Source organism: Danio rerio, chromosome 1, assembly GCF_049306965.1.
Source record: "Danio rerio strain Tuebingen ecotype United States chromosome 1, GRCz12tu, whole genome shotgun sequence".
Taxonomy (NCBI): Eukaryota; Metazoa; Chordata; class Actinopteri; order Cypriniformes; family Danionidae; genus Danio; species Danio rerio.
Genome location: NC_133176.1, coordinates 12,996,944 through 13,012,228, shown reverse-complemented (window position 1 = coordinate 13,012,228; position 15,285 = coordinate 12,996,944). Strand labels below are relative to the sequence as shown.

General features: G+C 38.4%; 2 protein-coding genes across 4 annotated transcripts in view; both read left to right on the top strand.

The window, feature by feature from the left end:
- Window positions 1–5,258: 5,258 nt before the first annotated feature.
- Window positions 5,259–9,442, top strand: chst12b.6 (carbohydrate sulfotransferase 12b, tandem duplicate 6). The gene is made up of 2 exons (XM_073909040.1): window positions 5,259–5,391; window positions 6,404–9,442. Exon 2 carries the CDS (start codon window positions 6,489–6,491, stop codon window positions 7,518–7,520), a length of 1,032 nt encoding a protein of 343 aa, XP_073765141.1. The 5' UTR covers window positions 5,259–5,391; window positions 6,404–6,488; the 3' UTR covers window positions 7,521–9,442.
- A 2,082-nt stretch (window positions 9,443–11,524) lies between these two features.
- Window positions 11,525–15,285, top strand: part of sdk1b (sidekick cell adhesion molecule 1b) — a 452,496-nt gene continuing 448,735 nt past the window's right edge. Inside the window, exons 1-2 of one of the 3 annotated variants that reach the window (XM_073949377.1) lie at window positions 11,525–11,743; window positions 12,037–12,279. The gene's annotated coding sequence lies outside the window, so the exon portion shown is untranslated. The remainder of the gene's footprint in view (window positions 11,744–12,036; window positions 12,280–15,285) is intronic. The other 2 variants (XM_073949383.1, XM_073949375.1) reach the window with 2 other exon arrangements.

Below are 15,285 nucleotides of genomic sequence, written 5' to 3'. Positions count from 1 at the left end.
GATGTGGATTAGGCCCTGAGGCTGTTTTTTAAACTTTGTTTATTAACTTTTTAATTTCAGATACTGCATTAATTAAATGCCATTATCATTCACTTATTAATCAGATTGTATGACTTACGACACACTGGTGAGCAAATAAATTCTGACGAGTCATAGATGATGTAAATATTATTGAATATATCTAAACAAGGCCATAGAGGTCTTGGTAGATTAAATGATTAAGGTTCACCCTAAAAGAATCAATTAAACAATACTCACTTCACTATATACTCTCTATAAAGCCCTTTAACCACCCCCAATAAACCACTGGAGACCACTGTGTCAAGCACACCTATCTAAAAAGTGCTGCAGAGGATCATTTGTGGTTAATCATGATTAGAATTTTACTTTGCAGAATGGTACATGACATGTCTCTTTTTTGTAAGACACATTACTGGATATACATATTTTGTTGAGCCATGAATATCGTTTTTCTCCGATATTGTAATTCAAACTTATGCTGCGTCCGAATTTGCATACTTATACTTAAACTATGTACTCTTTTGTGAAGGACAAACATAGGCTACTTTTGAGTGAGTAACAGAAGAGTATGCAAGCTTTGGGATGTACTACTTCCTCATTGATCGTAGTGATGTGACCGTCCAGCATTGAGTAAATTGTGGGTGGATCCTTTAATTAGGGCATTTGGGGGTGTTTATAAAAGACTGCTTTGACACCTCACTATGCACGTCTGTGTTTCTTTGGGGAGTGACGTCATCTCCAGGGCGCCGTCCGAAAGTGTGGTTTGGGGAGCATTAAATGAGACACTGCAACTTTACTAATGGTGCGGGGAGAAGCGATTCATTGGGAACAAGAGGGGACACCAGGTGGCGCCAGAAGGTGTAGTCAGTCTGCTCCCCTGGTTAGTGGGATGAAGTTTGGTGTTCACTGGGGTTCTAGGTTGGGCGCAGAGGGAGGACGTTGGGGGTCAGAATTGAGCGAACTGCGAGAAATTCTATGCCAGCAGCAAAAGCAGATCGGTCTGCTTATTAAAGCATTGACCCATAATCAAAATCCTTCATTTCGTGGTCATCCGTTTCGCCCCCATTCGGTGATATGTCGACGATGTCAGCAACCAGGCCATTATGCCCATGAATGCAATGGAGAACGTCGCCCTGACCGCACCTTATCCCGTCCAGTCACTAGCTTCTCCTCGAGTGACTCCAGACCATTTTCTGGCTCTAACCAGTCGGGAAACTGATTCCCACCAGGCTGCAGAGCCACAGCTCGGGTGGGGGTATGCGTGGCTCTCGTATTTTTAATGATAGTGAGTCAATGTCTCATTTGGTCTCCTCATGCCCACATTTTGTTGTTTCTATAGGGAGTGTTCCAGTGCCCTGCCTGATCGATACCGGCTCCATGGTATCGACCATTACAGAGAGCTGCTTCCGAACAAGGTTTGAGCCATGAGGCCGGGATCGATTAAGGTCATTTCACTGGTTGCAGCTTCGTGCAGCTAATGGGCTGGACATTCCTTATGTGGGGTACGTAGAGTTGGATGTTGAACTATGTGGACAGGTCATACCTGTGTGCGGCATCCTGGTGGTCCGTGACCCTCCATTTGGTAGTTCTAGTGCCCCTGGCATCATAGGTATGAAAGTGCTTAGATGCTGCTACCGTGAGCTTTTTGGGCTGTATGGGTCCACTTTATTTGAGCTGCCCCAGGTGACACAAGATTCTGAACTGTCTCTGGCCTTTCAAGCTTGTCAGCGAGTAGACAATGTCTTGAATCAGGGAGGCAATGTGAAGGTTCGAGGACGCAAAGTGTGTCGTGTTCCAGGCGGCACCTTAAAATTTGTAACCGCAACGTGTGCTGCAGCTTTTACAGGTAAGACTGTGTTGTTTGAGCCCTTAGAAACCGGGTTGCCGGCGGGCCTATTAGCCTCCCCGTCACTCGTAAAGGTGGTGGGTGGTACTGTTCAGGTCCCTGTTGTAAATGTCGGTGTTCTTGACGTAGTATTGTATTCTACAACTATTATTGGTAAGCTGCTTGAGAAGTGTACTTAGTGGATTCGCCTACTGGCCTAACTGAGGTTGCATCTGTGGATGCCCTGGTGGCTGAGCAGAGTGCTGCGACTGCATCAGTGTTGGAACGGATTGAGGCTATTGAGCTGGGGGGGTTAGCAGGTGAAGAGCAGAAACAGGTGAGGGCCCTGTTACAGCGATTTCAAGATGTGTTCTCTGCTGGTTGAGGGAGATGTGGGTTGCACTAACCTTTTGTCTCATGAAATCCCCTTAGTTGACGATACTCCAGTCCGGCAACGCTACAGACAAATTCCACCATCCGAATACGAGTTGGTCAAGACTCATATTAGCCAGTTATTGGATTCTCAAGTGATCCGGGAAAGTTGCAGTCCGTATGCCTCCCCGTTGGTATTGGTAAGAAAAAAGGACGGTAGTTTACGCATGTGCGTGGACTACCGTCAGCTTAATTCTAAGACTCGAAGGGATGTCTGATGATGGATTCATGGGGGGCCAGGCAGGAAGCCCAATCCCTCTTCCTCTCAGTAGGCAGAGTTCGCAACAAATTGTGCAAGGTTCTATTGAACCGTTCACACTGGCCGTTACCAGCTGGATGGTAGGAAGTTGTGCGAGATTTAGCAACCTGGTACAAGCCACACAACTGAATTAACTGAGATTCAAAGTTATGGCCCTGGTCCGAATGAATCCGACCTGGCACCCCAAACTTGAAGATCCACTCCTCCACCAGGACACAGACAATTGTCTCTGCTTGTTGGCCTCTAGTAGGCACTGCCACAGTAAATTTGCTAAAGACATCTGTGATTATCAACACATTCTCCAGCCCCGACTGAGAGCGCTCCAACATGGTGAAGTCAAGTGCCACAATTTAATTTAGACAAGAAGCAAATATGCCCCATGAAACTCTTAACACCTGGTGCAGCTGCTTTAGCCTGCTGACACCGCTCGCATGCCTGCACCCAGCGGACCACATCATCAGACATCCCCGGCCAATAACAACGTTGCCGGATTAACTCAAGTGTGCGCTCAATACCCTGGTGTCCATGATGTTGATGTAATTGTGTCAAAACTTTTGTGTGCAATGCAGCAGGCAGCACCAATTGGAACACCTCTTCCCCCCCATCTGAACGACGAACCTGACGATACAAGAGGCCCTCTAAATTTACAAGACGGTCCCACTGTCTACGTAATGTCAACACCAACCTGGGTAACGTCCGACGCTCTTGGGGCCCAGGATAAGTTCCATGATGCCAGAACCGAAGAACTGCACTAATCGTAGGGTCTGCCTCTTGTAGTGAAACAAGTTCAGCCACAGAGTGACTTGGCATGACCTGCACTGCATTTAAAGTAGTAGCTTCCGTGGGACTCTCATGCACCACACGCTTCAGCAACTCCGGCACTACTGCCCCAAAAGAACCATTTCCCTTACAAAATGTACCTACTTGATGCAAGCTTGAAAGGGCGTCTGCATTTTGATTTAACTGACCTGATCGATACTGAATCTCAAAGTCAAAGGCAGCCAACTCAGTGGCCCACCTCTGCTCAGTAGCCCCGAGTTTGGCAGTAGCCAAATGACTGAGTGGGTTGTTATCTGAACGCAGGATGCAATGGTGTCCTAACAAATACTCACGGAACTTTTCAGTCATTGCCCATTTTAGAGCCAAAAACTCTCTGTTTAGAAATGTGTTGAAAAACATAACTCTGTTAAACAGAAATATATATATATATATATATATATATATATATATATATATATATATATATATATATATATATATATATATATATATAATTTAACAGACTGAAAACACTAAATAGATAGATAAATAAATAAATAAATAAAAAGTATTTTTGTAAAGCAGAAAATAAAGTTAAAAATTGTATAAACACCTTTTGATTGAGTGAAGTAAATGCACTAAAGCTATTTAAAGTGAGCTTCAATATTTTACCTTCAAGTCTTCAGTGTTTTTTGCCCAACTAACTGTATCAATATAATAAAAACCATATCAAATATATAGAATTTTATAGGAGAAAGGCAGAATGATTTTGACATATGAGCTAAATGTTATGTGAGATGGATGGCCTTAGAAAAACTACTGAAGTTTTGTTTAGGTATTGTGGCAAAATAGGACAAACCAAAACAATAATAAGTAACAAAATAGAAACATTTACAGCACAAATATATTCTTAAATGTAACCATAAAAAAGTGAAAACGCTGGTTTATTTTACAATACACATAAAACTAACACGAATTCAAATTAGTTTCTTACCGTTTCCCCACTTCAGATCTTAATGAACGTTTAGCAAAACCGTTTGCAAATTTAAAGCTGAGTATAAATTGTATCAAAGTTTGTAATATAACTCTGTTTTTAAAAGATATACAATTTTGTGTGATTTTTGATACCGCAATGTGTAGTTGTAAACTAATGTTTGCCTGAATTTAATCTGCGAATATTGGGATGGTGTAGTTTATGAAATCCTGCTAGATTTGAATTCACGTTTCTTTGTTTACTGCTGTAACTGTAACCAAGGCAGCGCAATCAATCCTGCTGTTCATTAGGCGCCACCTGCTGGATAAGATTGACTTAGCATTTTAATCAGTCTATGAATAATGTTTTAGTTTAGGTGCTGGTGTGCTTTATGTAGCCTAATTTCACAAAAACAGATTTTATTCTGGTTTATAAAATTCTAAAATATGTGAGCCTATATGTGTTAGTAAAAGATGACAGTCTGTTGAATTACCATGTTTTATTAGTATGTGTATTAAATGGGAATTCATTTGAAGGTCAGAGAGTTTGCTAAAGCTCCACACTGGATCTTTACTGGTCTAATTGTTGATTTGTATTTCTCTCTCTTCATTTATATGGAATATTAACACAAGCTAGACTTTTTTTGGTTTCTTATATTTTAAGTTATGTTGTATTGTACATTGTTATACATACCAGCTCTTGTCAATTTGTAGCTCATCTGCCCATTTAAAACTCCAACTTATGGCCTAATAGTAATAATAATAATAATAATAATAATAATAATAATAATAATAACAAATAATATTATTAAAATAATAATAATAATAATAATAATAATAATTTTACAAATTATGAAAAATAATAAGAATTTTGTGTACATTATATAATCACAAGTAATGTATTACTTTATAGAACAACAAGACTATAAAAAGATATGACTGTTGTTTTAATCTTATGCTATGCAAAAGCATCAGTTAACTCAGGTTTGCCCGAGGCAAAGTACACAGGCGCCTATATTCACACACACACAGCATTGCTCGACAGACAGGACGCTTTTGTAGAGGAAACACAAACTACATTAAACCAACGAGGAGTGGATATATTCTATTTCTACTGGTGTAGGTGAGTTAAATTTCGGCTAAACCATAAGCCTTTAATTAAAAATTGTTTAAACCTAAAATATTTGAACTATAAAAACTATACATTTTATATATATATACAATTATAATGTGTATCATCAAGTGCAAGTCTTTAAACAAGTTCGTGAATCATCGTGTATCATGAGTTTGTAATGTATGTAAATAAATACGCTTAATCAAGTAAAGAGCATACGTACAGCAGTGTGAAGCAGACAGATTTTCAACTTTTTTTCCCCCCTGAAACCACCTTCTCTTTAATTCCACAGCAATCCTTAATGCTTTTTATAAAATGCTGTCATATCGTTTTGGCTATGATATAACCCACCCTACATGAAAATATTATAGCATATTAAAGTGATTGAATCTGTTGTGGTTCTTATAGATTCCATTTATCTATCGTCTATCTATATACAGGACCGACCATTTTATATTTGACAGATTTTGACACCTAGTTCACCATTTTTGTATGTAATGACTCAAATAATAAAATGAAGACTATTAGTTTTATATGGAATGACTATTTAGCATTCACAAGCTTAGTTAATTTTGACTGACATGACATAAGCAAATGATAATGTTATAAAACAGCAGAGTTGTATGAAAGCAATTGATGCATGTCCAAAAGCATTTGCAATTTGTGGTAAGGAATGAGGAACTGCTACTGTGATGTGCACAAATGACTATTTGTTTTGAGAAATGCATTAACTGTTGTGCAAATGTAAACAGTGTTGTGAGAAATGAACCAAAGCCACTGAGAAAAAAACAATTACTTTAGTTTTTTTTATGTGGAAATTGCCTTTCTATTTAGACATCTCCAGATTAATAATAGTAATAAACAAATTGGCTCAGCTTGTTAAACATTAAACAAACCAAACTAATTGGTTCATGATCATCCTAAAGCGTACATGTACAAGCATGTTTATGGATTATGTTAATGGTAAATTGAGACTTCAGCAAACTTGTTCTTATTTTTCATTAAACTTTTTTTCCTGCAGATTTGTCAACTGGATTCTTTCCTGAGATAAATAATATTTACCACAAGTTCTAAGAATCTGGTGTAGACTATTGTCAAGAATCAGAATGCAGAAGCTCCATCAGCGTTGTTTACTTTTGGGAGCAGTATTCATCACAATGTTTTTTATTGTAGTTTTCTGGGATGAGGTGAGAGTTGGGCCTAACCACAGGGCTTCATCAAAACATCTTGCACAGTTTAAACTGCGTCAAGCACATCGTAAGCATCTAATAAAAGAGCTTTGCTCAGCCAATAGAAGCTTGAATTACAGACAGAAATCATTCACATTTGACCAGATTCCCAACAAAGCTCTGCACCATCTCATTGTGGACGATCATCACCGTGTGATTTACTGTTATGTACCCAAGGTAGCTTGTACTAACTGGAAACGAGTCATGTTTGCCCTCAGCCAGAACCTGAAGGCACCTGATGGAGCTCCATATCTGGATCTTCTTGACATACCATTAGAGATAATCCATAATTCTACAGTGCATAAGACATTTAGCAAGTTATGGATGCGTCATGGCCGATACGCTCGTCCTCTGATGCATCACAAGCTGAAGAACTACACTAAGTTCCTCTTTGTGCGGGATCCTTTTGTGCGCCTTATTTCTGCTTATCGAGACAAGCTTATGAAGCCAGATGAGTACTTCTACACCCATTATGGCTCCACAATGCTTCAGCGTTATGCTAATATTTCTCAGCCCCCTGATTCGGCTCAAGAGGCCTTCAGAGCAGGTATCAGACCATCCTTCATTCACTTTATTCAGTATCTGCTAGATCCAAAGACTGAGAAGGAGGAGCCATTCAATGAGCATTGGCAGCAAATGCACAGACTTTGTCATCCATGTCAAATTGACTATGACTTTATTGGGAAGCTAGAAACTCTTGATGAGGACACAGAACATTTGCTGAAGATTCTTGGACTGGATAAACATATTCACTTTCCTCCAGGATATGAGAACAGGACTGCGGTAGACTGGGAGAAAGAATGGTTTGCTAACATTTCAGTAGCAGACAGGAGAAAGCTGTACAGTCTTTATGAAACCGACTTTAAGTTATTTGGATATGATAAACCTGAGACACTTCTGAATGAGTGACAAGTTATTGCTTGCTAAAAGAGAGGGTCACCGGTTGCTCTTTCTGGATTTACCTTCAAGGCCACATGTGATTTATAAACAATATTTGATAAATGCTGTTAAGACTGCACCTTTAAATGAAACAAGCTGAGCTTAAATTAACCTTCCGTAAAGCTGTGCATTTACCAAAACATTGTCAACTGGTTATATCTTGGGGTGAAGCGTTGGTGTTTTTGTCCTTTATTTTTTTTTCTTTTCTACTGTTGACATTTAGTTCGCTTATAAAAAAATCTAAAAGTAACTGATTTCCGAGAAGTTTCTTATTTATTTATTGATTTTTTTCTTTGATGTGATTGTCTTTGTACTTGTCAACCTATTGTACTTGTATGGCAATCTGTTTTGACATTTAATGTATAACCCGTATTTTCATGTTACTAGTGCTTATTTTTTTGATACTAGTATCTTTTCCATTAAGTATTAGTGCTTATTCATTAGATACTAGTGCCTATTCTTTAGACACAAGTGCCTATTCTTTAGATACTAGTGCTTCATAAAAATATACTAGTGCTTACTCATTAGACACTAGTTATTTTTGTTATACTAGTACTCATTCAATAGATACTAGTACTTATGTATTAGATACTACTTATTCATTAGGTACTATTACTTATTAAATAAATACTAGTACTTATTTTGAGATACTAAGCATTAGCATATTTTTAAAAAGCACTAGCATCTAAAGAATAGGCACTGTATCTAATGAATAAGCACTAGTATCTAATGAAAAAGCACCAGTATCTTATAAGCCAGGGGTCACCAACATGGTGACCAGGTAGCCCGCGAGGATTACATGAGTTGCCTGTAGGCCTGTTATAAAATTAGCTTACCATAGCACCACATACCAGTAAGCTGCATCTAATATTTTTTGTAGCTATTCTTTCTAAATCACACGTGCATTGGTGTAAAATTGAAAATGACATTAAGTTGTATATTAAAAAAACTTTAAAAACAATTTCAGACAAATGAAGTGTTGCATATTGATATTTATCTGTTTCCAATCAATGTTGACAACTATTGTAAGAAATCATTAACATAATCAGTGTCTTCACATAGATGAATATCATTAATTACCCAGCCAGCAATGACATGTGGGGCCAGATGAGGGCTTCATGGGGATCAAATGTGGGCCCCATTATGGGCTTGCACCCGGGATCCACATTGGGGCCAACCGTGGAAGCCCAGACATACTAAAAGTGGGACCTGTAAGGGTACTGCATGGGTCCTAACTGGGCAATTCATGCCAAACCCATTTGGGCCCCACCTGCCCAAAGGGGTTTAAAGTGGGTTTGCACCCGGGATCCACATGGGGGCCAGCCGTGGATGCCCAAATGGGTTTTAACTAGCATCTGTAAAGGTCTTATGTGGGTCTTAACCGGGCAATACATGAAAGACCCAGTCGGGCCCCACCTGCTTAAAGGGTTTAAAATGGGCTTGCACCCGGGATTTACATGGGGGCCAGCCATGGATGCCCAGATGGGTTTTAACTGGGATCTGTAAGGGTCTTATGTGGGTCTTAACTGGGTAACTGGGTAATTCATGTCAGACCCATTTGGGTCCCACCTGCCTAAAGGGGGCTGCCGGTGTACCAGACAGAATTTTTAGAATGGTCAGCTTGCCGCTGGTGCTCCAACAGCAGTCAACTCATATTAATCCGCTGAATTTGTGTCACCCAAAAAATGCCAGTGGTCCACCAACTCATTGCTTGCCGAGTAAATTACTAAAGTCATTTTAAATGTAGGTTCTCTGCTGTGTTTGAACAGCTGCAAAGTTGAGAGTAGTAAGTACTATGGCATTTCAAGCATTTAACTGTCACCAACTGAAAAAACAAAACGAAAAGTCTTGTCATGCTGCCATGTCTTGTTCATTAAAATCACCATGAAACCAGAATTTACTCATTATTTTGTATATAGAAGTTCTTGTAAATGATTCTGTGCAATTTATAATTTTTTAAAACTTAATTTGCCCTCATAAACTTTAATCAAATACTAACATTCCCTCCCCCTCGAAACAAACTTTCTTCACTTCCTGGTCACTTTGAATTTCCTCAGGGCATATCAGTGCAAGTTTCGTTTCTGCTCTAAATTCATCCATTGCTATATCTTCGTTTATTTTGTTAGCAACACTCGTCTTTCAACAATCCAATCGTTCCCAAAAAGTGAAACCATACTTCATCCTACATTTTTTCTAATTTCAAGACCGTTTCAAGTAGAGAGTGCATCACGGTATAGGGGAAAAACGACAATGTTAACTTCCGTTTCATGGGAACTTCATACAATGAAGATATGCTTGGGTTGAGATACTTTAATATGCAAAGTTGTTTAAATACATGTTGAGTTCAGATTTTTATCTTTTCTAAAATGTAGTTTCCTGTTTCCTGTTTTTGACTGTACATTCTTTACTGGTTTTACTGCACTTTATCATGATTGCTTTTTTGTTTTGTTTTCATTTTTAGGTTTTATATCGATAACTTTTAAAACATTTTTTCTGTAAGTATATTTGAGGGCATTTGTTTGCACAATTCAGTTTTGAATATGGATTAGGCCCAAATGCTGTTTTTAAAAACTTTTTCTTTACTTTTTAATGCTCATATTTCAGATACCGCATTCATTCATTCATTCATTCATTCATTCATTCATTCATTCATTCATTCATTCATTCATTCATTCATTATTTTTATTCAGCTTAGTCCCTTGTGTATCAGCAGTAGCCACAGAGGAATGAAACGCCAGATATTCCTGCATTCGTTTTATGCAGTGGATGCCCTTTCAGCCACAACCCAGTACTGGGAAGCACATGAACAAGGGGAGAACATGCAAACTCCACACAGAAATGCCAACTGGCCTAGCTGGGACTCAAACCAGCGACCTTCTTGCTGTGAGATGATAGTGCTAATTACTAAGTCACCATGCCGCCTTTAAATGCAATCATTTATTCATTCATTTTCGTTTCGGCTTAGTCCCTTTATTAATCGGGGGTCATCACAGCGAAATGAACCGCCAACTTATCCAGCAGTTTTACGCAGCCGATGCCCTTACAGCTGCAACCCATCATTGGGGAACACCCATACGCTCTCATTCACACACACACACACTGCAGACAATTTTAGCTTACCACATGTTTTTGGACTTTGGAGAACATGCAAACTCCAACCAGAAATGCCAACTGGCCTAACATCGAGCAATCGCTAGCTTTTTTAAATGTCTAATCATCTTGTTTTATCCTGCCCCTTTTCGCAGCTCAAACTCTAGTGTGATCAAAGCTTTAAGCTGCGGTCCCACTAGAGTTTGAGCTTGCAAAATTCTGTAGTATGGCGCTGTGAAAAAAGGCAGGATAAAACAAGATGATTAGACATTTAAAAAAGTAAGCGATTGTTCCATATTTAAAATTTCTGTACAGAGAGGTCATGTTTTGATCTTCAATTGGTCTAACGCAGTCAAGTGATGCGATTTCGCAGGTCAGAGTTCACCAAGCTTGAACTTTGCAGCGCAGCGAAATTTCCGAAATTTCGAGTCTGATGCATTCGCATGCGTACGAATGGAAGTCTATAGGGAAAAAAATATTTTCTTTTGCTTCTACTTCTTGTTTCTTACCCAAATATCTAAAAACAATTCAATTAAGAAAAAAATATGCAATAATAATATACATATTTAATACTGTTTTCTGAAATAAGTGAAAATTACATTCCTTAAAAGTAGCAAAATAGTGGCTAATATTTTAAAGCTAAGACCTTTTGACTTCTTTTTTTCCTGAAAACCACACACTATCTTCGGCTTGTCTAGAAATGCTTTTTATTTAAGTATTTTTAGATATTTGTACTAGAAAACCCAAAGTAATAAACGATGAACCCAAAGATGTCTCACTGATCTGACCCATTCATTTTAGATTTTGCACATGCTTGTAATGACCTGATGATTAATGAGTTGATTCAGGTGTGCTTAATTAGGAAGAGTTTGAGAATGTCTACTGTTGGTGCGCTTCCAGAAACAGATTTGGAGGACCAGTCTTTCTGTTACATGGCCAACCAGATGTTCATGACATTGGAAGTGGCCTCTTTCAGCATTGTAATTCAACCTGTCACAGTGCAGAATGTGTTCAGGAAAGGTTTAAAGAGTGTTTTGAACAGTTTAGAGTCTTGGCTTGACCTGTGGGATGTGCTGGACCTTAACCTCCACTTCTCCATTGAGGTAAGGTTGGTTTTATATTCACACATTCAGACTTTATTCTTATTAATGTAAGTATTTAGAGAAGCATTCCTTGCACATTCCAATAGGGAAATAAATTTAGCAGCAAATGCCTATTAAAGATCAACATTGTTTACAGTCAAATAAATAGTGCTGATTTTGTTTGGAAGTCATACTACATGCAATTTCAGACCGAGTATTCAAAGTATAATATAGGCACCATTTCACAAGTTGTCACTGTTTAATTATGAATGTGCAAATATAAAATCAACTTTACATCTATCACCTCTTCACAGGACTCGAAGAATCTGGTTCCAGAACATCTGAGAGGGGTCTGGATGCAGTCCTGCAGTGCAATCTGAGCTGCATCCAATGCTTTTTAATGCGCCTAACCCTACCCGTCACAGTGAAGTCACTCCATTGAGTGCATTGTGTCTGACATTGCATCGCTGAGTGATGCAATCTCAGCTTGCATCATAAAGGCTGCATCCAGATACTATTGGAACATCTTGGATACACAGGAGCTCATGCCTCAGCAGGTCAGTGCTATTTTGGGAGCATGCAGTGGACTGACTAGTTTATTAATTATTAGGGTGTTGCTCATAATGTTATGGCTCGCCAAGTCACCAGTGTTTTTCATAATGTTTTGGCTCTCCAGGTCAACATTTTAGATTTTGTATTATTATAAACATGATATCCTATTGCCAAAATCATTGTGAAGCAGGTCCTGAAGAAACCCAGTCCTTTTATTCAAAGTCTTTTATGAAACCCAGATGACTCCCAGTGTCGATGATTTACTTTTGATAATTAAATATTAATCATAGAAGAATGCACTGGGGTCAAATGGAAAATGTGACGCATCAAAATAGCAAATACCGTAGTGTTCACTTTAAACTGCAAAGTTTGCTTACAGAAGGAAGCTGTATTATTTACATGCTGCCTAATTTCTAAATCAGAAGAGATCAGCTGAAGAAAATTTTGATGTCACTTTTTTTGTATTTATTTTTTTTTGTATATTGACATACTGTACACTCACTGGTCACTTTATTAGGTACACCTTACTAGTACTGGAAATATTCCTGAGGGATTTTGGTCCATACTGACATGATAGCATCACATAGTTGCTGCAGATTTGTCGGCTGCACATCCATGATGCAAATCTCCGTTTTCACCACATCCCAAAGGTGCTCTATTGGATTGAGATCTGGTGACTGTGGAGACCACTTGAGTACAATGAACTCATTGTCATGTTCAAGAAACCAGTCTGAGATGATTTACGCTTTATGACATGGTGCGTTATCCTGCTGGAAGTAGCCGTCAGAAGATGGGTAGACTGTGGTCATAAATCAATGCTCAACTGGTACTAATGGGCGCAAAGTGTGCCAAGAAAATATCCCCCACACCATTACATCACCACCAGCCTGAACTACAAAGCAGGATGAATCTATTTTTTTTCATGTTGTTGATGCCAAATTCTGACCCTTCCATCCGAATGTTGCAGCAGAAATTGAGACTCATCAGATCAGGCAACAATTTTTCAATCTTCTTTTGTCCAATTTTGGTGAGCCTGTGCGAATTGTAGCCTCGGTTTCCTGTTCTTAGCTGACAGGAGTGGCACCCGGTGTGATCTTCTGCTGCTGTAGCCCATCTGCCTTAAATGTTTGCCAAGTAAAATGCTTGGTAAGTAAACTTTGTGCAGGTCTTGCCTAAATGCTTCTCCTGTGGGATGGATTTCTAAAAACATTATGTAAATGTAAACATACGTTTTAATGAAAAATTCATTGCCGTATTCTTGTGTAATTCTTGCAAAATTCTTGAAATAGAGGCTTTCAAGTAGTTTTATTTTTAACCTCTTGTTTTCTATTTTTACAACATCTCTGTCATATTGCCTACTGGTGCAAAGGCGACAAAACCTGTTACTCGCATGAGATCCATCGAGACAACACAGCACATATCCACAAATATCAGCTCATCACAATGCAGTCAATGCAAACAGACACGCGCACACACACACCTAAGTTTGTAAAGTGAAATTTACTTTCCGTATTGTATTTTTATACTGTACAAACCTTTTTCTATCGCCCTATTCCAACATTACACCTAACCCTATCTCTTAAAGAAAATTTGTGCATTATCATCCTCTCATGATTTAAGAGCCTCCATATATCCTCATAAGTCACATTCTTCCTGTAATACTGTATGTTAGCATGCATGTTAAGCTATTTGTTTCAGCTATTGTTATATTATGTTGTTATACTATAATGTTAATTGGGGACTTATGAAATCTCCATCCATAGAATGGTTATTTGGAGAGTCGGATAAGCATATTCAAACTGATAGAGAAATCATTTGCGTTTGTGTTGGGACAAGGGTGGAATTAAGTTAACATTCATTCATTTTCTTGTCAGCTTAGTCAGCTTGTCAGTATTAATCTGGGGTCGCCACAGCGGAATGAACCGCCAACTTATCCAGCACATTTTTTACCCAGCGGATGCCCTTCCAGCCGCAACCCATCTCTGGAAAATTAATTTAACATTATTATTATTATTACAAATTTAAGAGAATTAAACATAAAAAAAAGTTGTCACAAAAATAATTGTTTAATTTTAACTAAGTAGTTTAAACAAAAAGCAAACATTCAACTACAATTAACGTTTAAAACAATTTTACACACATTTTTAAATCACAATTTTAACAATTTAAAACAGTACATTATTAATGGTTTTAGCCAAAAATAGAGCCAAGGCAAATAGAGTGTATATTAAAGCCAATAAAATGTCCATTATAAACATTCAAAGAGCCCCTGTTATGCATTAAAAAAGGTCTTATTTGGGTTTGGGGGGTCTTCATCAGCAGGCTGATCTGCATGCAAGGTCAAAAAACACTTTCATTGTCTTATAATATGCATTTATTTTTACCTGATTATCACATATGATTCGTTCGCGAATCATTTGTTCCCAAACCCTTTCTTAGTGTGTTGCTAAACTGCGCTGATTGGTCCGAAGACCAATGCGATTGGTTGACCGCATTCAACGTGAGACCGAGAGAATTGTCCACCATTGCTTATTAACATTGTTGAAGTAGTCAAAGTGCAGAGTGTATGTGTGAGTCCAATGCAGGAGTGCATTAAAGCAATGCAGTTTAAAACCAGCATATTGCTCTTTTCATAACAATGACACTCATTCAGTATTAATCCACACAATGGCAACAGCTGAATTATTTTGAAACCTTACTGCTGCATTTATGTAGGAACAGCTGACGTTGGCGAGCTCACAAACGCGCTTAAATGTGTAAACAAAGTGGCATGTCGCGTTTTTAATGCTTGGTTTTAGATGCAATATGAGAATACAAAGAGTTAACCAGATACAGTACAAGCCTTTACAAGTAGCAAAATACAATTAAATGCATAATTTGCAAGCTAGAGAAAACAAGGAGGCAACCATTTTAATCTTACACACCTACACTTGTGAAATGGAGGAAGAAACTGGTCCATGAACTGTGTACTGTAAAGTTCCTGTCAAGCTCTGACAGTTCCATACATCAGT

What these genes read in the sequence shown, in the direction of transcription:
- chst12b.6 (XM_073909040.1), top strand. Translation starts at nt 6,489, where the DNA reads ATGCAGAAGCTCCATCAGCGTTGTTTACTTTTGGGAGCAGTATTCATC.